This window comes from Lutra lutra, chromosome 9 (genome assembly GCF_902655055.1).
Source record: "Lutra lutra chromosome 9, mLutLut1.2, whole genome shotgun sequence".
NCBI lineage: Eukaryota > Metazoa > Chordata > Mammalia > Carnivora > Mustelidae > Lutra > Lutra lutra.
This window is the reverse complement of record NC_062286.1, coordinates 68,148,991-68,169,113: the sequence shown is the minus strand read 5'-3', so window position 1 is coordinate 68,169,113 and position 20,123 is coordinate 68,148,991. Positions and strand designations below refer to the sequence as shown.

At 37.8% G+C, this 20,123-nt stretch overlaps 1 protein-coding gene across 6 annotated transcripts in view; it reads left to right on the top strand.

Moving 5' to 3' along the window:
• The window catches only part of ACYP2 (acylphosphatase 2), a 192,533-nt gene that overhangs the window by 81,465 nt on the left and 90,945 nt on the right, over positions 1–20,123 (top strand). For 4 of the 6 annotated variants that reach the window (XR_007130130.1, XM_047745773.1, XM_047745774.1 and 1 more), the window contains exon 4: positions 18,886–18,963. The exons of the other annotated variants lie outside the window; for them this stretch is intronic. Coding sequence is in view for 3 of the 4 variants with exons in the window: in XM_047745773.1 (XP_047601729.1) it covers positions 18,886–18,963 (78 nt within the window). In the remaining variant the exon portion in view is untranslated. The remainder of the gene's footprint in view (positions 1–18,885; positions 18,964–20,123) is intronic. 6 annotated transcript variants of the gene reach the window in all.

The following is a 20,123-nucleotide window of genomic DNA, read 5'->3' as shown; positions in this document are numbered from 1 at the left end:
CCAGGATCTCTGCTTGCTTGCTTGATTTTTTGAATTTATTTTCCGCTAACTTAAATCTGGCACAGTTTCAGTCAGGGGCGTAATATGTTTACATTTGGTAAGGGGCTGATTATAAGCTCCACTCACTGCCTGCTATAGTGTTTGGCACGTAGGTATTCATTGTAGGTGAATGAAAGAAGAAATGAATGAAGAATGAATGTATGGATGAATTTTGTGTGGTAGTAGAGGTGATGGTGGGGCCATGTTAGTTTCTCAAGAGAGGTATGTTTTGTTTTATCTATTTATTTGTTTATAAGGATTTTATTTATTTGACAGAGAGATCACAAGTAGGCAGAGAGGCAGGCAGAGAGAGAGGGGGAAGCAGGCTCCCTGCTGAGCAGAGATCCCTATGCGGGGCTCGATCCCAGGACTCTGAGATCATGACCTGAGCTGAAGGCAGAAGCTTAACCCTCTGAGCCACCTAGACACACCAGAGAGGTATGTTTTAGATGGTTTATCATTTGAAGCTGGAGACTTTGTCTTACTGATTTTTGTATTGAGTGAACCTTTACTTTTGGAGATTCAGGAGTCTTGTGGAAAATTTGCTAGTTCTTCTAGCTAATGTATTTAGGAGGAACATGATCTTTGGATAACCAAGTGGATGGATTGCCTTTCACATTACAGGAAATGGTTGTCATAGATTATACATCAAATTGCACATTTAATTTCTACTTTGTTTTGCTTTTCAATTTTAGTTTGAACTCACTTGGGATCTTCAGATGTAATCTCCTTTTCCTTGCACTATTGAGTAAGAATGTATATCTCTGTGCCTTACTGGGCTTGGAATAACCCAGTTATGATCATATTAGTAGTAGTCTGTCTTGTCGGCCTTTACCATTTGCTTCCCTGTTCCCAGCATCAGTGGTTAGTGAGACACTAAAAGAATACAAAGAAAATGGCTTAATGTCTGACCTTGTACATATAGCTTCTTAGATGTGACCCAGGCAATAAGTGTGAAGCAGAGTAGGTCATGTGCATTCCTCATTGGTCAGTTTGCCCATTGGGTCAGCAAGTTTCCTTTTATAAAGTTGTCGTGTAATCACTAGCTACACAGTAGCCAGATGTACTTGATGAATCAAGTTTACTTTATTTTGACCAGAAGAGTAAATATATTCTTGTATAAAAATACTGAAAAAGTCTTGGTGAAGAAAATATTAATCAACTATAAACCTACTTCCTAGAAATAACCACATTTTTTTTTGAAATAACCACATTTTAATCGAAGTTACCTTTAGCCTTTTTTTGCTTAGAAATTGTGTGTGTGTGTGTGTGTGTGTGTGTGTATTATTATTTTTTTTAAAGTGAAGTTCTTTAAGCAGTATGTGCCCTCTTTAATACCCATCACCAGGCTAACTCATCCCCCCACTGCCCTCCCCTCTAAAACCCTCATTTTGTTCCCTGAAGTCCATAGTCTCTCATGGTTCGTTTCCCCCTCTGATTTCACCCTTTCATTTCCCCCTTCCTTCTCCTGAAGTCCTCCATGATATTCCTTACGTTCCACAAATAAGTGAAACCATATGATAATTGACTTTCTCTGCTTATTTCACTTAGCATTATCTCCTCCGGTTCTGTCCATGTTGTAAAAGTTGGGTATTCATCCTTTCTGATGGCTGAATAATAGTCTATTGTATATTTGGACTACATCTTTTTCACTCCTCTGTTGAAGGGCATCTGTGCTCTCTCCACCCTTTGGCTATTGTGGATATTGCGGCTATGAACACTGGGGTGCCCGTGGCCCTTCTTTTCACTCTATCTCTATCTTTGGGTTAGATACCCTGTAGTGCAATTGCTGGGTCATAGCATAGCCATATTTTTAACTTTTTGAGGAACGTCCACACTGTTTTCCAGAATGGCTGCACCAACTTGCATTCCCACCAATAGTGTAAGAGGGTTCTTCTTTCTCCATAACCTCTCTAACATTTGTTATTTCTTGCCTTGTCAATTTTTGCCATTCTGACTGGTGTAAGGTGGTATCTCAATGTGGTTTTGGTTTGAATTTTGCTGATGCCTAATGATGATGAGCATTTTTTCATATGTGTGTTGGCCATTTGTATGTCTTCATTAGAGAAGTGTCTGTTCATGTCTTCTGCCCATTTCTTGACTTGATTATTTGTTTTTTGGGTGTTGAGTTTGAGAAGTTCTTTATAGATCTTGGATATTGGCCTTTTGTCTATAGTGTCATTTGCAAATATCTTCTCCCATTCTGTGGGTTGGCTCTTTGTTTTGTTGACTGTTTCCTTTGCTGTGCAGAAGCTTTTTATATTGATAAAGTCCCAAAAGATCATTTTTGCTTTTGTTTCCCTTGCCTTTGGAGGCACATCTTGAAAGAAGTTGCTGTGGCCAAGGTTGAAGAGGTTACTGCTTATGTTCTTCTCTGGATTTTGATGGATTCCTGTCTCATATTGTCTATCATCCATTTAGAGTTTATCTTTGTGTATGGTGTAAGAGAATGGTCGAGTTTCACTATTCTGTATAGCTGTCCAATTTTCCCAGCACCATTTATTAAAGAGACTATCTTTTTTTCCATTGGATATTTTTTCCTATTTTGTCAAAGATTAGTTGACCATAGAGTTCAGGGTCCACATCTGGGCTCTTTATCCTGTTCCATTCATCTATGTGTCTGTTGTTGTGCCAGTACCATGCTGTCATAGTGATCACAGATTTGTAATATAGCTTGATCAGGCAACATGATGCCCCCAGCTTTGTTTTTCTTTTTCAGCATTTCCTTTGCAATTCAGGGTCTCTTCTGGTTTCATACAAATTTTAGGATTGTTAGTTTCAGCTCTGTGAAAAATGCCACTGGTATTTTGATAGGGATAGTGTTGAAAATATAGATTGCTCTGAAAAGCATAGACATTTTAAATACTGTTTATTCTTCTGATTCATCAGCATGGAATGTTTTTCCATCTTTTTGTGTCTTCTTTAGTGTCTTTCCTGAGTGTTCTGTAGTTCTTAGAGTGTAGATCCTTTACCTCTTTGGTTAGGTTTATTCCATGGTAGCTTATGGTTTTTGGTGCTATCGTAAATGGAATAGATTCCCTAATTTCTCTTTCTACAGCTACATTGTTAGTGTATAGAAAAGCAACCGATTTCTGTGCACTGATTATGTATCCTGCCACATTACTGAAGTGCTGTATGAGTTCTATAATTTGGGATAGAGTCTTTTGGATTTTCCATATAAATTATCATGTCATCTGAGAAGAGAGTTTGACTTCTTTGCCAATTTGAATACCTTTTATTCCTTTTTTTTGTTTTTTTGATTGCTATTCCTTCTAGTACATAGACTTCTAGTACTATGTTGAACAATAGTGGCGAGAGTGGGCATCCTTGTCATGTTCCTGGTCTTAAGGGAAAGGCTCTCAGCTTTTCCCCATTGAGAATGATATTTGCTGTGGGCTTTTCATAGATGATTTTGATCAAATTGAGGAATGTTCTCTCTATCCCTACATTCTGAAAAGTTTTAATTAAGAAAGAATGCTGTATTTTGTCAAATGCTTTTTCTGCATCAATTGAGAGGACAATGTGGTTCTTCTCTCTCCTTTTATTAATGTGTTCTTTCACAGTGATTGATTTGTGGATGTTGAACCCCCTTGCATCCCAGCAATAAATCTCATGTGATCATGATGTATAATCCTTTTAATGTACTGTTGGATCCTATTAGCTAGAATCTTGCTGTGAATTTTGGCGTTCATATTCATTAGGGATATTGGTCTGAAATTCTCGTTTTTGTTGGGGTCTTTGCCTGACTTTAGGATCAGGGTAATGCTGGCCTCATAGAATGAGTCTGGAAGTTTTCCTTCTATATCTATTTTTTTTTTAATTTAATTATTTTATTTTTTCTGCATAACAGTATTCATTATTTTTGCACCACACCCAGTGCTCCATGCAATCCGTGCCCTCTACAATACCCACCACCTGGTGCCCCCATCCTCCCACCCCCCACCCCTTCAAAATTCTCAGATCGTTTTTCAGAGTCCATAGTCTCTCATGGTTCACCTCCCCTTCCAATTTCCCTCAACTCCCTTCTCCTCTCCATCTCCCCTTGTCCTCCATGCTATTTGTTATGCTCCACAAATAAGTGAAACCATATGATAATTGAATCTCTCTGCTTGACTTATTTCACTCAGCATAATCTCTTCCAGTCCTGTCCATGTTGCTATAAAACTTGGGTATTCATCCTTTTTTTTTTTTTTTATAGCTTAATAAACATATATTTTTATCCCCAGGGGTACAGGTCTGTGAATCGCCAGGTTTACACACTTCACAGCACTCACCATAGCACATACCCTCCCCAATATCCATAACCCCACCCCCCTCTCCCAACCCCCTCCCCCCACCAACCCTCAGTTTGTTTTGTGAGATTAAGAGTCACTTATGGTTTGTCTCCCTCCCAATCCCATCTTGTTTCATTTACTCTTCTCCTACCCCCTCAACCCCCCATGTTGCATCTCCTCTCCCTCATATCAGGGAGATCATATGATAGTTGTCTTTCTCCGATTGACTTATTTCACTAAGCATGATACCCTCTAGTTCCATCCACGTCGTCGCAAATGGCAAGATTTCATTTCTTTTGATGGCTACATAGTATTCCATTGTGTATATATACCACATCTTCTTTATCCATTTGTCTGTAGATGGACATCTAGGTTCTTTCCATAGTTTGGCTATTGTGGACATTGCTGCTATAAACATTCGGGTGCACGTGCCCCTTCGGATCACTACGTTTGTATCTTTAGGGTAAATACCCAGCAGTGCAATTGCAGGGTCATAGGGTAGTTCTATTTTCAACATTTTGAGGAACCTCCATGCTGTTTTCCAGAGTGGTTGCACCAGCTTGCATTCCCACCAACAGTGTAGGAGGGTTCCCCTTTCTCCGCATCCTTGCCAGCATCTGTCATTTCCTGACTTGTTAATTTTAGCCATTCTGACTGGTGTGAGGTGATATCTCATGGTGGTTTTGATTTGTATTTCCCTGATGCCGAGTGATGTGGAGCACTTTTTCATGTGTCTGTTGGCCATCTGGATGTCTTCTTTGCAGAAATGTCTGTTCATGTCCTCTGCCCATTTCTTGATTGGATTATTTGTTCTTTGGGTGTTGAGTTTGCTAAGTTCTTTATAGATTTAGGACACTGGCCCTTTATCTGATATGTCATTTGCAAATATCTTCTCCCATTCTGTCAGTTGTCTTTTGGTTTTGTTCACTGTTTCCTTTGCTGTGCAAAAGCTTTTGATCTTGATAAAATCCCAAAAGTTCATTTTTGCCCTTGCTTCCCTTGCCTTTGGTGATGTTCCTAGGAAGATGTTGCTGCGGCTGACGTCGAAGAGGTTGCTGCCTGTGTTCTCCTCGAGGATTTTGATGGATTCCTTTCTCACATTGAGATCCTTCATCCATTTTGAGTCTATTTTCGTGTGTGGTGTAAGGAAATGATCCAATTTCATTTTTCTGCATGTGGCTGTCCAATTTTCCCAACACCATTTATTGAAGAGGCTGTCTTTGTTCCATTGGACATTCTTTCCTGCTTTGTCGAAGATGAGTTGACCATAGAGTTGAGGGTCCATTTCTGGGCTCTCTATTCTGTTCCATTGATCTATGTGTCTGTTTTTGTGCCAGTACCATGCTGTCTTGATGATGACAGCTTTGTAATAGAGCTTGAAGTCTGGAATTGTGATGCCACCAACTTTGGCTTTCTTTTTCAATATTCCTTTGGCTATTCGAGGTCTTTTCTGGTTCCATATAAATTTTAGGATTATTTGTTCCATTTCTTTGAAAAAAATGGATGGTACTTTGATAGGAATTGCATTAAATGTGTAGATTGCTTTAGGTAGCATAGACATTTTCACAATATTTATTCTTCCAATCCAGGAGCATGGAACATTTTTCCATTTCTTTGTGTCTTCCTCAATTTCTTTCATGAGTACTTTATAGTTTTCTGAGTATAGATTCTTAGTCTCTTTGGTTAGGTTTATTCCTAGGTATCTTATAGTTTTGGGTGCAATTGTAAATGGGATGGACTCCTTAATTTCTCTTTCTTCTGTCTTGTTGTTGGTGTAGAGAAATGCAACTGATTTCTGTGCATTGATTTTATATCCTGACACTTTACTGAATTCCTGTACAAGTTCTAGCAGTTTTGGAGTGGAGTCTTTTGGGTTTTCCACATAGAGTATCATATCATCTGCGAAGAGTGATAGTTTGACTTCTTCTTTGCCGATTTGGATGCCTTTAATTTCCTTTTGTTGTCTGATTGCTGAGGCTAGGACTTCTAGTGCTATGTTGACTAGCAGTGGTGATAACGGACGTCCCTGCCGTGTTCCTGACATTAGCGGAAAAGCTTTCAGTTTTTCTCCATTGAGAATGATATTTGCGGTGGGTTTTTCATAGATGGCTTTGATAATATTGAGGTATGTGCCCTCTATCCCTACACTTTGAAGAGTTTTGATCAGGAAGGGATGCTGTACTTTGTCAAATGCTTTTTCAGCATCCATGGAGAGTATCATATGGTTCTTGTTCTTTCTTTTATTAATGTGTTGTATCACATTGATTGATTTGCGGATGTTGAACCAACCTTGCAGCCCTGGAATAAATCCCACTTGGTCGTGGTGAATAATCCTTTTAATGTACTGTTGAATCCTATTGGCTAGTATTTTGGCGAGAATTTTTGCATCTGTGTTCATCAAGGATATTGGTCTGTAGTTCTCTTTTTTGTTGGGATCCTTGTCTGGTTTTGGGATCAAGGTGATGCTGGCCTCATAAAATGAGTTTGGAAGTTTTCCTTCTATTGCTATTTTTTGGAACAGTTTCAGGAGAATAGGAATGAGTTCTTCTTTAAATGTTTGGTAGAATTCCCCGGGAAGCCGTCTGGCCCTGGGCTTTTGTTTGTTTGGAGATTTTTGATGACTGTTTCAATCTCCTTACTGGTTATGGGTCTGTTCAGGCTTTCTATTTCTTCCTGGTTCAGTTGTGGTAGTTTATATGTCTCTAGGAATGCATCCATTTCTTCCAGATTGTCAAATTTGTTGGTGTAGAGTTGCTCATAGTATGTTCTTATAATTGTCTGTATTTCTTTGGTGTTCGTTGTGATCTCTCCTCTTTCATTCATGATTTTATTTATGGGTCCTTTCTCTTTTCTTTTTGATAAGTCTGGCCAAGGGTTTATCAATCTTATTAATTCTTTCAAAGAACCAGCTCCTAGTTTCGTTGATTTGTTCTATTGTTTTTTTGGTTTCTATTTCATTGATTTCTGCTCTAATCTTTATGATTTCTCTTCTCCTGCTGGCTTTAGGGTTTCTTTCTTGTTCTTTCTCCAGCTCCTTTAGGTGTAGGGTTAGGTTGTGTACCTGAGACCTTTCTTGTTTCTTGAGAAAGGCTTGTACCGCTATATATTTTCCTCTCAGGACTGCCTTTGTTGTGTCCCACAGATTTGAACCGTTGTGTTTTCATTATCATTTGTTTCCATAAATTTTTTCAATTCTTCTTTAATTTCCTGGTTGACCCATTCATTCTTTAAAAGGATGCTGTTTAGTCTCCATGTATTTGGGTTCTTTCCAAATTTCCTCTTGTGATTGAGTTCTAGCTTTAGAGCATTGTGGTCTGAAAATATGCAGGGAATGATCCCAATCTTTTGATACCGGTTGAGACTTGATTTAGGACCAAGAATGTGATCTATTCTGGAGAATGTTCCATGTGCACTAGAAAAGAATGTGTATTCTGTTGCTTTGGGATGAAATGTTCTGAATATATCTGTGATTTCCATCTGGTCCAGTGTGTCATTTAAGGCCTTGATTTCCTTGTTGATCTTTTGCTTGGATGATCTGTCCATTTCAGTGAGGGGAGTGTTAAAATCCCCTACTATTATTGTATTCTTGTCGATGTGTTTCTTTGATTTTGTTATTAATTGGTTTATATAGTTGGCTGCTCCCACGTTAGGGGCATAGATATTTAAAATTGTTAGATCTTCTTGTTGGACAGTTCCTTTGAGTATGATATAGTGTCCTTCCTCATCTCTTATTATAGTCTTTGGCTTAAAATCTAATTGATCTGATATAAGGATTGCCACTCCTGCTTTCTTCTGATGTCCATTAGCATGGTAAATTCTTTTCCACCCCCTCACTTTAAACCTGGAGGTGTCTTCGGGTGTAAGATGAGTTTCTTGTAGGCAACATATAGATGGGTTTTGTTTTTTTATCCATTCTGATACCCTGTGTCTTTTGATTGGGGCATTTAGCCCATTAACATTCAGGGTAAGTATTGAGAGATATGAATTTAGTGCCATTGTATTGCCTGTAAGGTGACTGTTATTGTATATTGTCTCTGTTTCTTTCTGATCTACTACTTTGAGGGTCTCTCTTTGCTTAGAGGACCCCTTTCAATATTTCCTGTAGAGCTGGTTTGGTATTTGCAAATTCTTTCAGTTTTTGTTTGTCCTGGAAGCTTTTAATCTCTCCTTCTATTTTCAATGATAGCCTAGCTGGATATAGTATTCTTGGCTGCATGTTTTTCTCATTTAGTACTCTGAATATATCATGCCAGCTCTTTTTGGCCTGCCAGGTCTCTGTGGATAAGTCTGCTGCCAATCTAATATTTTTACCATTGTACGTTACAGACTTCTTTTCCCGGGCTGCTTTCAGGATCTTTTCTTTGTCACTAAGACTTGTCAATTTTACTATTAGGTGACGGGGTGTGGACCTATTCTTATTGATTTTGAGGGGGGTTCTCTGAACCTCTTGAATTTTGATGCTTGTTCCCTTTGCCATATTGGGGAAATTCTCTCCAATAATTCTCTCCAATATACCTTGTGCTCCCCTCTCTGTTTCCTCTTCTTCTGGAAGCCCAATTATTCTAATGTTGTTTCGTCTTATGGTGTCACTTATCTCTCGAATTCTCCCCTCGTGGTCCAGTAGCTGTTTGTCCCTCTTCTGCTCAGCTTCTTTATTCTCTGTCATTTGGTCTTCTATATCGCTAATTCTTTCTTCTGCCTCATTTATCCTAGCAGTGAGAGCCTCCATTTTTGATTGCACCTCATTAATAGCTTTTTTGATTTCAACTTGGTTAGATTTTAGTTCTTTTATTTCTCCAGAAAGGGCTTTTATATCTCCTGAGAGGGTTGCTTTAATATCTTCCATGCCTTTTTCAAGCCCGGCTAGAACCTTGAGAATCGTCATTCTGAACTCTATATCTGACATATTACCAATGTCTGTATTGATTAGGTCCCTAGCCTTTGGTACTGCCTCTTGTTCTTTTTTTTGTTGTGAATTTTTCCGCCTTGTCATTTTGTCCAGATAAGAGTTTATGAAGGAGCAAGTAAAATACTAAAAGGGTGGCAGCAACCCCAGGAAAATATGCTTTAGCCAAATCAGAAGAGATCCCAAATTGTGAGGGGGGAGAAAGGGGATAAAAAGGGGTTCAAAAAGAAAAAAAAAAAAAAAAAACTATTAAAAAAAAGAAAGCCAATAAAGAAAAAATATAAAAAGAGGAAAAAAATATATATATATTAGATAAACTATTTAAAAAACGTTAAAAAAGAAAATGGTAAAAGTTAAAAAAAATTTAGCAGAAGAAGAGAAAAAGAAAAAAAAATTGAAAAAGAAAAAAAAATTAAATTAACTGCAAGGCTAAAAAATCATGGGGAGAAAGCCATGAGTTCCGTGCTTTGCTTTCTTCTCCTTGGAATTCCGCCGCTCTCCTTGTTATTGAAACTGCACTCCTTGGTAGGTGAACTTGGTCCTGGCTGGGTTTCCCGTTGATTTTCTGGGGCAGGGGCCTGTTGTAGTGATTCTCAAGCGTCTTTGCCCTAGGCGGAGTTGCACCGCCCTTACCCAGGGCCGTGCTGAGTCATCCGCTCGGGTTTGCTTTCGGGAGCTTTTGTTTCCCTGAGCACTTTCCGTAGAGTTCCAGAGGACGGGAATGAAGATGGCGGCCTCCCGGTCTCCGGCCCGGAGGAGCCGAGATCCCGGGGCCCCACTCCTCAGTGCGCCCTCAGAGAACAGCGCCCAATGACTCCCGTCACCCTGCCTCCGGCCGCGCTCTGAGCTGACCGAGCCTGCGACCGGTTCAAGGCAACCCTGAGCTGAGAGTCACTCCTCGACTCTGTCTCTGTAGCCGGCTTCCCTGTTCTAATATCGGTAAGCTCTGCGATACTCAGACACCCCCGATCCTTCTGCGACCCTGCGGGACCTGAGGCCGCGCTGACCCCGCCTGGGCTTCACCCCAGTTAAGCCTCTGGAGCGATGTCCCTCAGCGGAACAGACTTTTAAAAGTCCTGATTTTGTGCTCCGTTGCTCTGCCGCTCGCCGGGAGCCGGCCCCTCCCCCCGCAGTCTATCTTCCCGTCGCTTTGGATTCACTTCTCCGCCAGTCCTACCTTTCAGATAGTGGTTGATTTTCTGTTTCTAGAATTGCTGTTCTTCTTCTCTTCAATCTCCCGTTGGATTTGTAGGTGTTTGCAATCTTTAGATAAGCTATTTAGCTGATCTCCCGCTACCCGAAGTAGTCTCAGCCTGCTACTTCTCCGCCATCTTGACTCCTCCCCTCTATATCTATTTTTTGAAACTGCTTCAGGAGAATAGGTATTATTTTTTCTTTGAATATTTGGTAGAATTCCTCAGGGAATCCATCAAGTCCTGGACTCTTGTATTTTGGGAAGTTTTTAATTACTGCTTCAATCTTGTTACTGGTTATTGGTCTATTCAGATTGTCAGTTTCTTCCTGTTTCAGTCTTGGTAGTTTATAGGTATCTAGGAATGCATCCATTTCTTCCAGGTTGCTTAATGTATTGGTATATAGTTTTTGATAATAATTTCCGATAATTGTCTTTATTTCCTTGGTAACACCAAGTTGTGATCTCTCCTCTTTCATTCATAATTTCATTAATTTGGGTCCTTTCTGTTTTCTTTTGGGTAAGTCTGGCCAGTAGTTCATTGATCTTACTAATTCTTGCAAAGAACCAGCTTCTGGTTTTGTTCATCTGCTCTGCTCTATTTCTGGTTTCTAATTCATTGATCTCTGCTCTAATCTTAATTATTTCTCTTCTTGTGCCTGGCTTAGGCTTCATTTGTTGATTTTGCTCCAGTTCTTTAAGGTGTAAAGTTAGATGGTGAATTCAGGAATTTTCTGTTTTCTTTGAGTGAGGCTTGAATGGCTATATATTTCCCCCTTGGGACTGCCTATATATTATCTCACAGATTTTGGACTGATATGTTTTTGTTCTCACTGGTTTCCATGAATTATTTAAGTTTTACTTTGATTTTCTGGTTAACCCAAACATTCTCAAGCTGGATGGTCTTAGGTTCCAAGTGTTTGAATTTCTTCCAAACTTTTTCTTGTATTTGAGTTCCAGTTTCAAAGCATTGTGTTCTGAGAATATGCAGGGAATAATCTTTATCTTTTGGTATCAGTTGAACCCTGATTTGTGTCCCAGGATGTGGTCTCTTCAGGAGAAAGTTCCATGTGCACTCGAGAAGAATGAGTATTCTGTTGTTTTAGGGTGGAATGTTCTGTGTGTATCTATGAGCTCCATCTGATCCAGTGTGTCATTCACAGCTCTTGTTTCTTTATTGATTTTCTGCTTAGATGATCTGTCTATTGCTAAGAGTGGAGTGTTGAGGTCTCCTACTATTAATGTTTTCTGATCAATGTGTCTCTTTATTTTGATTAACAGTTGGCTTATGTAGTTGGCTGCCCCCATGTTGGGGGCCTAGATATTTACAATTGTTAAATCCTATTCTTGGATAGACCCTTGAAGAGTATCCTTCTGTATCTCTGACTACAGTCTTCAGCTTAAAATCTCATTTGTCTGACATGAGACTTGCTATCCCAGCTTTCTTTTGCGGTCTGTTGGCATGAAAGATATTTCTCCATCCCTCCACTTTCAGTCTGGATGTATCTTAAGGTTTAAAATGAGTCTCTTATAGATAGCATATGGATGGGTCCTGTCTTTTTATCCAGTCTGCAACCCTGTGCCATTTCATGGGAGCATTTAGGCCATTCATGTTGAGAGTAATTATTGAAAGATAGGATTTCATTGTCATCTTGTTGCCTGCGATGTCCTTGTTTCTATAGATTGTCTCTGTATATTTCTGTTCTGTGTCACTATTGGGGTCTTTCTCCTTTTATAGGAGAATTTAATATTTCTTGCAGGGCCAGCTTAGTGGTTCACATATTTCAGTTTTTGCCGGTCCTGGAAGCTCTTAATCTCCATATCCATTCTGAATGACAGCCTTGCTGGATAAAGTATGCTTGGCTTCATGTTCTTCTCATTTATTGCCCTGAATATGTCTTGCTAGCCCTTTCTGGCTTGCCAGGTCTCTGTGGACAGGTCTGACATTGTTCTGATGTTCCTCCCTCTGTATATAAGGACTCTCTTCCCCCTAACTGCCTTTGAGATGGTTTCCTTGGTTCTGGGATTTGTGAGTTTTACTATTACATGCCAGGCTGTTTGTCTGTTCTCACTGATCTTAGGAGGGGTCCTTGCTGCCTTTAGGACATGAATGCCTGTTTCATTCCTTAGATTAGGGAAGTTCCCAGCTACTATATATATATATGCTATACAGATATATATTTATTAAATATATAATTTTATATAAATTTAAATTTATATAAAAATATATTTAATAAATTTATAAAATAAATTCATAAAATTTATAAGATTTTATTAAAATTTATTAAAATTTATAAAATTTACATTTTTATTAAATATATTTTTATTAAACATATATTTTTATTAAATATATATTTTATATTTATATAAAATGTAAATATATATTAAATATATATTAAACATATATATAATATGCATATTATATATATTAGTATTGAATAGGGGAAAAAAAGGACTACATTGAATATAATGTATATATAAAAGATAAAGAAAAATGTATATGTGTAAAACAGAAGTTAAAAAGTTACTATGGAATATGTTGTATTAAGCATCTAGTTTAAATACTAAGTAGGTAAACAAAAAACATGAGAAAGAATAAAAAAGTTGAATCTAAGAATTACACAGGCTGTGAGGCAACACCAGGTATTCAGTATACTATTTTCCCCTGGTGTTGGGGTTTTATAGTTTTATGGGGACCCTGAGGTGGTTGTCCTCTTGTTCTTCTAGCTTGTCTTCTGGGGCAGGGGCCTGCTGGGTTATTTTTCAGGCACCCCTGCTTTTGGCGGAATTAACCTGCCCCCATCAAGGGGCTGGGCTCTGTGGAAACTGGGTTTTGAGCTTTTGTTCTCTGGCCACATTTCTCAGGGCAAAGGAAAATATCCACACCCACACCTCTGCCCTAGAGGAGAGAAGCCACAGTCTGCTCCTCTCTGAACCCTCTAGAACACAGTCACTCCCTGTAAGTGCCAGTGAAAACTGCAGCCCCTCACAGGCAGTACACGCCCCCAGCGATCCTCTCAATGGTTGACCCAGGCCCCTGCTTGTCTCTGCCCCCATGTCTCCAAAACCTCCAGCAATCCGTGTCTGGGAAGGTTTGGGTGGTGGGTGCTGGCAGTGAGTACAGGCAGTGGCACCCAAGGCCAGCCCCCCAGGTCTGCAGGCATAGTTCTGCACAAGCAGTCATGGGGTCCCAGCATTTGTCCCTTAAGCTCCTGGATTCTGTTTGAGCACTGTTATTAGGTACTTCCTGTCCCACCACCACTGCTCTGCAAGCTATCACTAATCCCTATGTGCAGGAAATTTTGGACTGGGGTGTTATTTTCTTTCCAGCGGGTAGCTTCTGGTGGGCCTCTCCCCCTTCTTTTTATCCTCCAGTATCTGTCCATGCCATCACAACTCTGTCCTTTGTACCTCGAGACTGAAGATCCTCTGCTCCTGTAGAGATCCAGACGTATAAACTTACAACTCAGGCTAATTTCATGGGTGTTCAGACTGGCTTAGTAGATATCCAGCTATATTCAAGGGATGGTTGAAATGGAGTCCCCCACATCCTTCTATCTTGCCCCTCCTCCAAGCTTTTTTTTTTTCTTAATGTCTTGGCTATTTTCACCACAAGAACTTAAAATTACTTATTTTTTTACCTAGGTAACATATATTTAGTTGTAGAAAAAATAGAAAATATAGATTAAAATTTAAAAATACCCATTGTGGGGGCACCTGGGTGGCTCAGTGGGTTAAAGCCTCTGTCTTCAGCTCAGGTCATGATCCCAGGGTTCTGGGATGGAGCCCGCATCGGGCTCTCTGCTCAGCAGGGAGCCCACTACCCCCCGCCCCCCGCATCCCTCTCTGCCTGCCTCTCTGCCTGCCTGCCTCCCTACTTGTTATCTCTGTCAAATAAATAAATAAAATCTTAAAAAAAATACCCATTGTAATACCATCTAGAGATAACAGATCTTAAGATTTTGGTAGATTGTTCCAGACTAAAATTGCACAATAAATTATATAAATTTATGACTAGATGGAAGCACACCATACATACTAAGGTGTCTTTTTTGTGTATCTTTCCATGTTAGTAAATACATATTCCCATTAATAAAAGCTGTGTGACATTCCATTGTACGGATATATTAAAAAATACATTATTTAAAAAGCTCATTAGGATTAAAAAAGTGTCTTATAATTCTTTATGATGGGGTTTGTACCGTACATAAGTTTTACATTTTTATGAGTCCAATCTCTCAATCTTGTTACTATGTCTGTTTTGGGGATCATTCCTAGGATATCCTTCTCAATACAAATTTAAAAAAAATTAATCAGCTCTGTTTTTTTTTCTAGTACTCAGTTGGTTGGTTTCTAATTAAATAGTAAAAGCTTGAACCAATACAGAATTTGTCTCCTATTATGAGACAGAAAGCTAACTTTATTTTTATTCTAAAACCCTTTGCTAAGTAATTTATTCCTCCACTAATTTGAGATGCCAGTTTGGTCATAAACAATGACTGATATAAATAATTAGATCTGTTCTGAGACATTTAAATTTCATTTCATTGATGTATTCTCTTCCTGTGCAAGATCCGGGTTTATTATTTTAATTTTTGTTTATAATATTCATTTGCTATGTTTGAGCAAAACCTCGTAACGTTTCTTGGCTAGTCTAATAGCTGGTCATTTTCTAGATAAATTTGAGAATAATTGGTCAAGTTCCAAAATTTTTTGTAACTTGAATATTTTTATTGGAATTATGTTAAATATAAAGATTACTTTTGGGAGATTAACATATTTATGATATTTTCCCATTAAATATAAACTATGGTGGCTATGGTTAATAGTACTGTAGTAGAGAGTAGATCTTAAATGTTTTTAGCACACAGAAAGTAACTATGTGAGGTATTGGATGTATTAATTAACCTTATTGCAGTAATGTCACAATATACATATGTCATATTACATTGTATGCCTTAAGCATACACAATATTATATGTCAATTATTTCTCAATAAATATGGAAAAAACCCAATATAAAACATATCCATATTTATTCATTTTATCTATTTTACTTCCAAATGACCTTTTTTAGTTTATTCATATAGTTAATATTCTTATTAAGTTTATTACAAAACACTTTATTCTTTGTTGATATTATAAATAGGACCCTTTTCTCTTTTTGATTATTGCTAGTACAAATACATGTGAATTTGATTATATTTGTTTTATATAGAATTTTTTTAACTTTGATTTCTTCTAACAGATTTTTATCTTATTTTTTCTGGTTTTTCATAGAGACAATCACTTCTTTCCATTAGATCTCATTTCCCTTTCTTGATCCATTGTGTTAGGCTCAAACTTATTGTAGGAAAGTATTCAAAATTTCAATAACTGGGCTTCCTTCTTGATTTCTGACTTGAAAGAGAAAGACTAGGTTGTTATGTTTTATTAAGTAGAATTTCTGTAACTATGGGATTATTTTTCCAATGTCCCATACATATGGCCATGTGAGAACTTGAAATGTCACTAGTGAGAAAACTGAAATTTGAAAATTGAGTTTTAATTTTACTTGATTTTAAATAATTTAAATTTCAACAGCCAGCAGTTTAGAGGCTATTGTATTGAACAGTTCTAGGTTTTCACTGTTAATTATACTGAGTATTTATTTTAGATGCATCTTAAAGATAGTAAAGCCAGTTAGGAGTAAAGAAGATGGGGTAAAAGTGAGATGCCTGTAGCGTAATGTGAGAGTAGATAGAATAACTGGATGAGGGTTGAAGGAAAGCTTGTTTTCCATCTATTTATTTTGTTACTAAGACTCCTAAACTCAACCTTCTGTTTATCTACCCAAACATGTACCTTCTTCTGTGTTCCTTATTTCTGCATTTCTACCATTATTCCAGCCCAAAACTATATCCTTTTTCTCCCCTCTGTCTAGTCTCCAAATACCCAGACACTCCTCCACCCCTCCCCTCTTTCCACAGACGTACTTCTTACCCATTCTTGAAGGTCCTTCATGAATGTATCTTCTGTATGAAAGACCCCTTTTTTGATGTCATTGATTAAAAGTAGCTTTGTCTTCCTTGAAACTAGGATTTAATTTCATTTTTGTAGTAGTTAGTCCTACACATTTTCTTCAGACTATTCATGAATGCATATCAGATACATATCTGTACCTATTGATAGGTTTTACAAAAGATATGTTTATCTTTTGCAGTATTTATAATATCTATTGTAGTCTTTTTGAGGAAATAATCCTTGACTGATTTATTTTTCTTTCCTCTGCTGGTGTGCTCTGTGTGTGTGTGTGTATTCACATTCACACACACACACACACGTGTGTCTATATACATGTGCTCAGTAAGTATTAAATGACTCCTATCATACTTATATTGATCATCAGTGTTTTGTATGTCTTTCTTCAAATGATAGCTTTGGGAGAGCAGAGATCATATGTATTTTTGTATTTTCTGTGTACTAGCACAAGGCTAAGTATTGAATAACTGTTTGGTAATTATTTAAAATATTCATAAAAAGTTTCAAGACCTATCACTTAGGATTGTCATTTTGCTGTGTGTAATGGATATCTGACTAGACTAGCCTAATGACACATGAGTTATTTTTCTCAAATAATAAGTCTGGAGACATACAGTCTAGGGCTGGTACAGTGATGCCATAATGTCATGAATGTGCCAGGGTTTTTTTGTCCTTAACATTTAAGGACATATAAAACATGTCACATTTTGTCCTTATAATCGTGTGAGGGTCTTCCACCTCCAAGCATCATATTCATGTTTTTGTCCCTTTCTATCAGGAGAACAGTAGCTTTTCTAGAGGTCTCTAAAAATAGACTTATTTCTTTAGTTAAAACTGTGGTCACATGAGCATTTCCATCTGCCAGGAATTTTGGAAGGTGCATGTTTTTAACTGCGTACATTGTTACCTAGCAAAACTTGGATTCTATTCATAAGGAAGAAAAGGAGAATGAATCTTGGATGGGCAACCTGGAGTATGTACTTTGGATATGGAATGTACACTTAAAGCCATTAGGATCTGCAAGGGGATAAGATACATGTGAAAAGTTCAAATCAAGACAATTACAGGGAAAATTTTTTAATTTTTGTTTGTAATATTCATTTGCTGTGTTTGAGCAAAACCTCTTAAAGTTTCTTGGCTAGTCTAATAGTGGGTCATTTTCTAGATAAATCTGAGAATAATTTGTCAAGTTCCAAAACTTTTTGCAGGGAAAATTTCATAGGTACAACCAGGTAGTAAGTGCTCCTAAACATTTGAAGTACAAGAGCTCTTGGAAAGATGTTGACCAGGAAATCTTGAGTGTGAGAGGTAGGACTTGAGTACTGTCTTAGTATGATACAGAGGCACTGGATGCCTCTTTGCAAGTGAGGAAATAACATGCTTAAGCTATGTTTTTGAGTCGCGGGACCAGCTTAGCAAAAGTAATGTACTCTTGTTACAGGGGAAGAGAAAATAAGTTGGGGAGAATGTTTAAAAGAATAACTCACAGATTTGTTCATTAGAATTAATTTCTAATGCAGTACCTCCTATCCAGTAGTTAAGATGGTTCATAATACTTTTGACCAAAGCAATTGGTTTTAAGGAGTCTCCAGTACTTAAAATAGATAGCTAATATTGTTATATTTGAAGTCTCCAATTACAGTCCAGTGTAACTTGAGAAATCAAATTTTCTGTTAAACGTATTTTTTTAATATTATGGAGAGATTGTTTCCCTTAATACCAATAGATTTTAAATATTATGTCAGCATATTTTATCATATTAATACCCACATGTAATCTTTCTTAACTAAAATCATTTCTCTGAGCTTGCACTGAATAATTTATAAAAAGATGATTGAAAACAGATTGGTGCTCTTTTGACTAAATGTACTTTTGTCCACTATTTTCTCAACCTAGAATTTTAAGTTTGTCAAAAATGCTTAATCTTCAAAGCACTTACGTTGACCTAATGTTTCATTTTCGTTTTTAAGTCACTCTTAGTGCAGTTTGTGAAGTTTCTTTTAAATAAGGTGTGTTGGGATTTTCACCAGTGCACTTAAGAATTTTACAAAATGACAGCTATTTATTCAAGTGTAAATCTCTAAATAGTAAAGATTTATCTTCTATTTTAATAGTGACATCAATTAGTTTTGATGGTTTGACACAGTTTGATAAGAAGACAGTTTGATTCAATTGAAACACATAAAACATGCTTGAAATTATTTCCTACATAGTCATAAATGAACATCTGAAGCCTGAGTTTACATCACTTATTTAGTAATTGGAGTATCAGAAATTTTTTAGCTTCATTAGTGTCTTATCTCTCCGGAATTTCCTCTTAATTACCACAAGATCTTTCCTGTCAGAGATTCCATAGTATAAATTTAGCTCCATGTAGAAATAAATATATAATACAATTATACCCAATTAGTTAAAATTTTAGTGTTCACTGTTGGCTATTCTCTGACTGTTCAGCCCTCATCCCACTGATAATGGGTTTGGCCGTGAGACTTGCTTTGGTCAATGGAATGTTGGTGGATGTGACACAAAGCCGTATGTATATTCGCATGGTTTGGCTTTGGTTTTGCACACTGGTAATATCCCTTGTGAAGACCTTGGGCAGCTGCTGCCCCTTCTTCAGCTTGGTCTCAGAGTGAACATAGGTGGAATGAGCCTGAACCAAACCACAGTCTGAAGCAGAGCGTCTCAACCAAGCCTTGCCTAGACCAGCCAATCCTCAGTCAACATGGATGTTGCATGCTCAGATGCATGAGCATGAGAGTAAGTGCTTGTTATAAGCCATTGAGTTTGGGATTTTATTTCTGTAGGATTACTGTAGCAACAGCTGACTAACATGGTCTATAAAAAATCAGTCTTTATATTTTCATTGAGAAAAAGCATAATTATACATGCCTAAACTATCAGCTCCCTGCTTTATTTTATTTTTTTAAGACTTTTTTTTTTTTTTTTTAATTTGTGAGAGAGAGAGCACAAGCAGGGAGAGCTGCAGACGGAGGGAGAAGCAGACTCCCTGCTGAGTAAGGAGCCCAATGCAGAGGATCATGACCTGGGTCAAAGGCAGACACTTAACCAGCTGAGCCACCCAGGTGTCCCAGCTCTCTGCTTTATTAGTTGAAAAGTAATATTACATAATACTATTTGAGATTATCTCTTGGCAAGTGGCCATTTCAAATTTTGAGTAAAATGCTTGAAATGAAACTTGATTAATTAGTTTTTGAAGCCCTCCCCTTCCCTCCCCTCCCTTCCCCTTCATTCTCCTCCCACTCTCTCTCCCTCTCTTTCTTTCAACATGACTGTACTTTAATCACAAAATGGAATGACATAGGAGCCATGGCTAACATTTGTTCAGGGCCTGGCCACACATGTGCTTGGCATTAATATCACCTCTTATTCTCATAGCAAACCTGTCATTCAGTAAACAGATATTTATTGAGCCACTAATTATATGCCATACTGCAAAGTATGTCTTGCATTCATTTTTGTTGATATTGAGGCTCAGGGCAATTAAAGTGACCTGTTCAAGTTTCACAGCTAGGGAAGGGCAGAGCTGGGATTTGACTTGTGGATGGACTTCAAAGATCAAACTACTGCTGTCACTGTATTGCTCATGTTTGGAAGGGTGGAAGCAGGAGAGAAGATAGACTTTTTGAATGGATTTACCATATGCTTGTTGGTGTGCTGTCTCTCTCTAA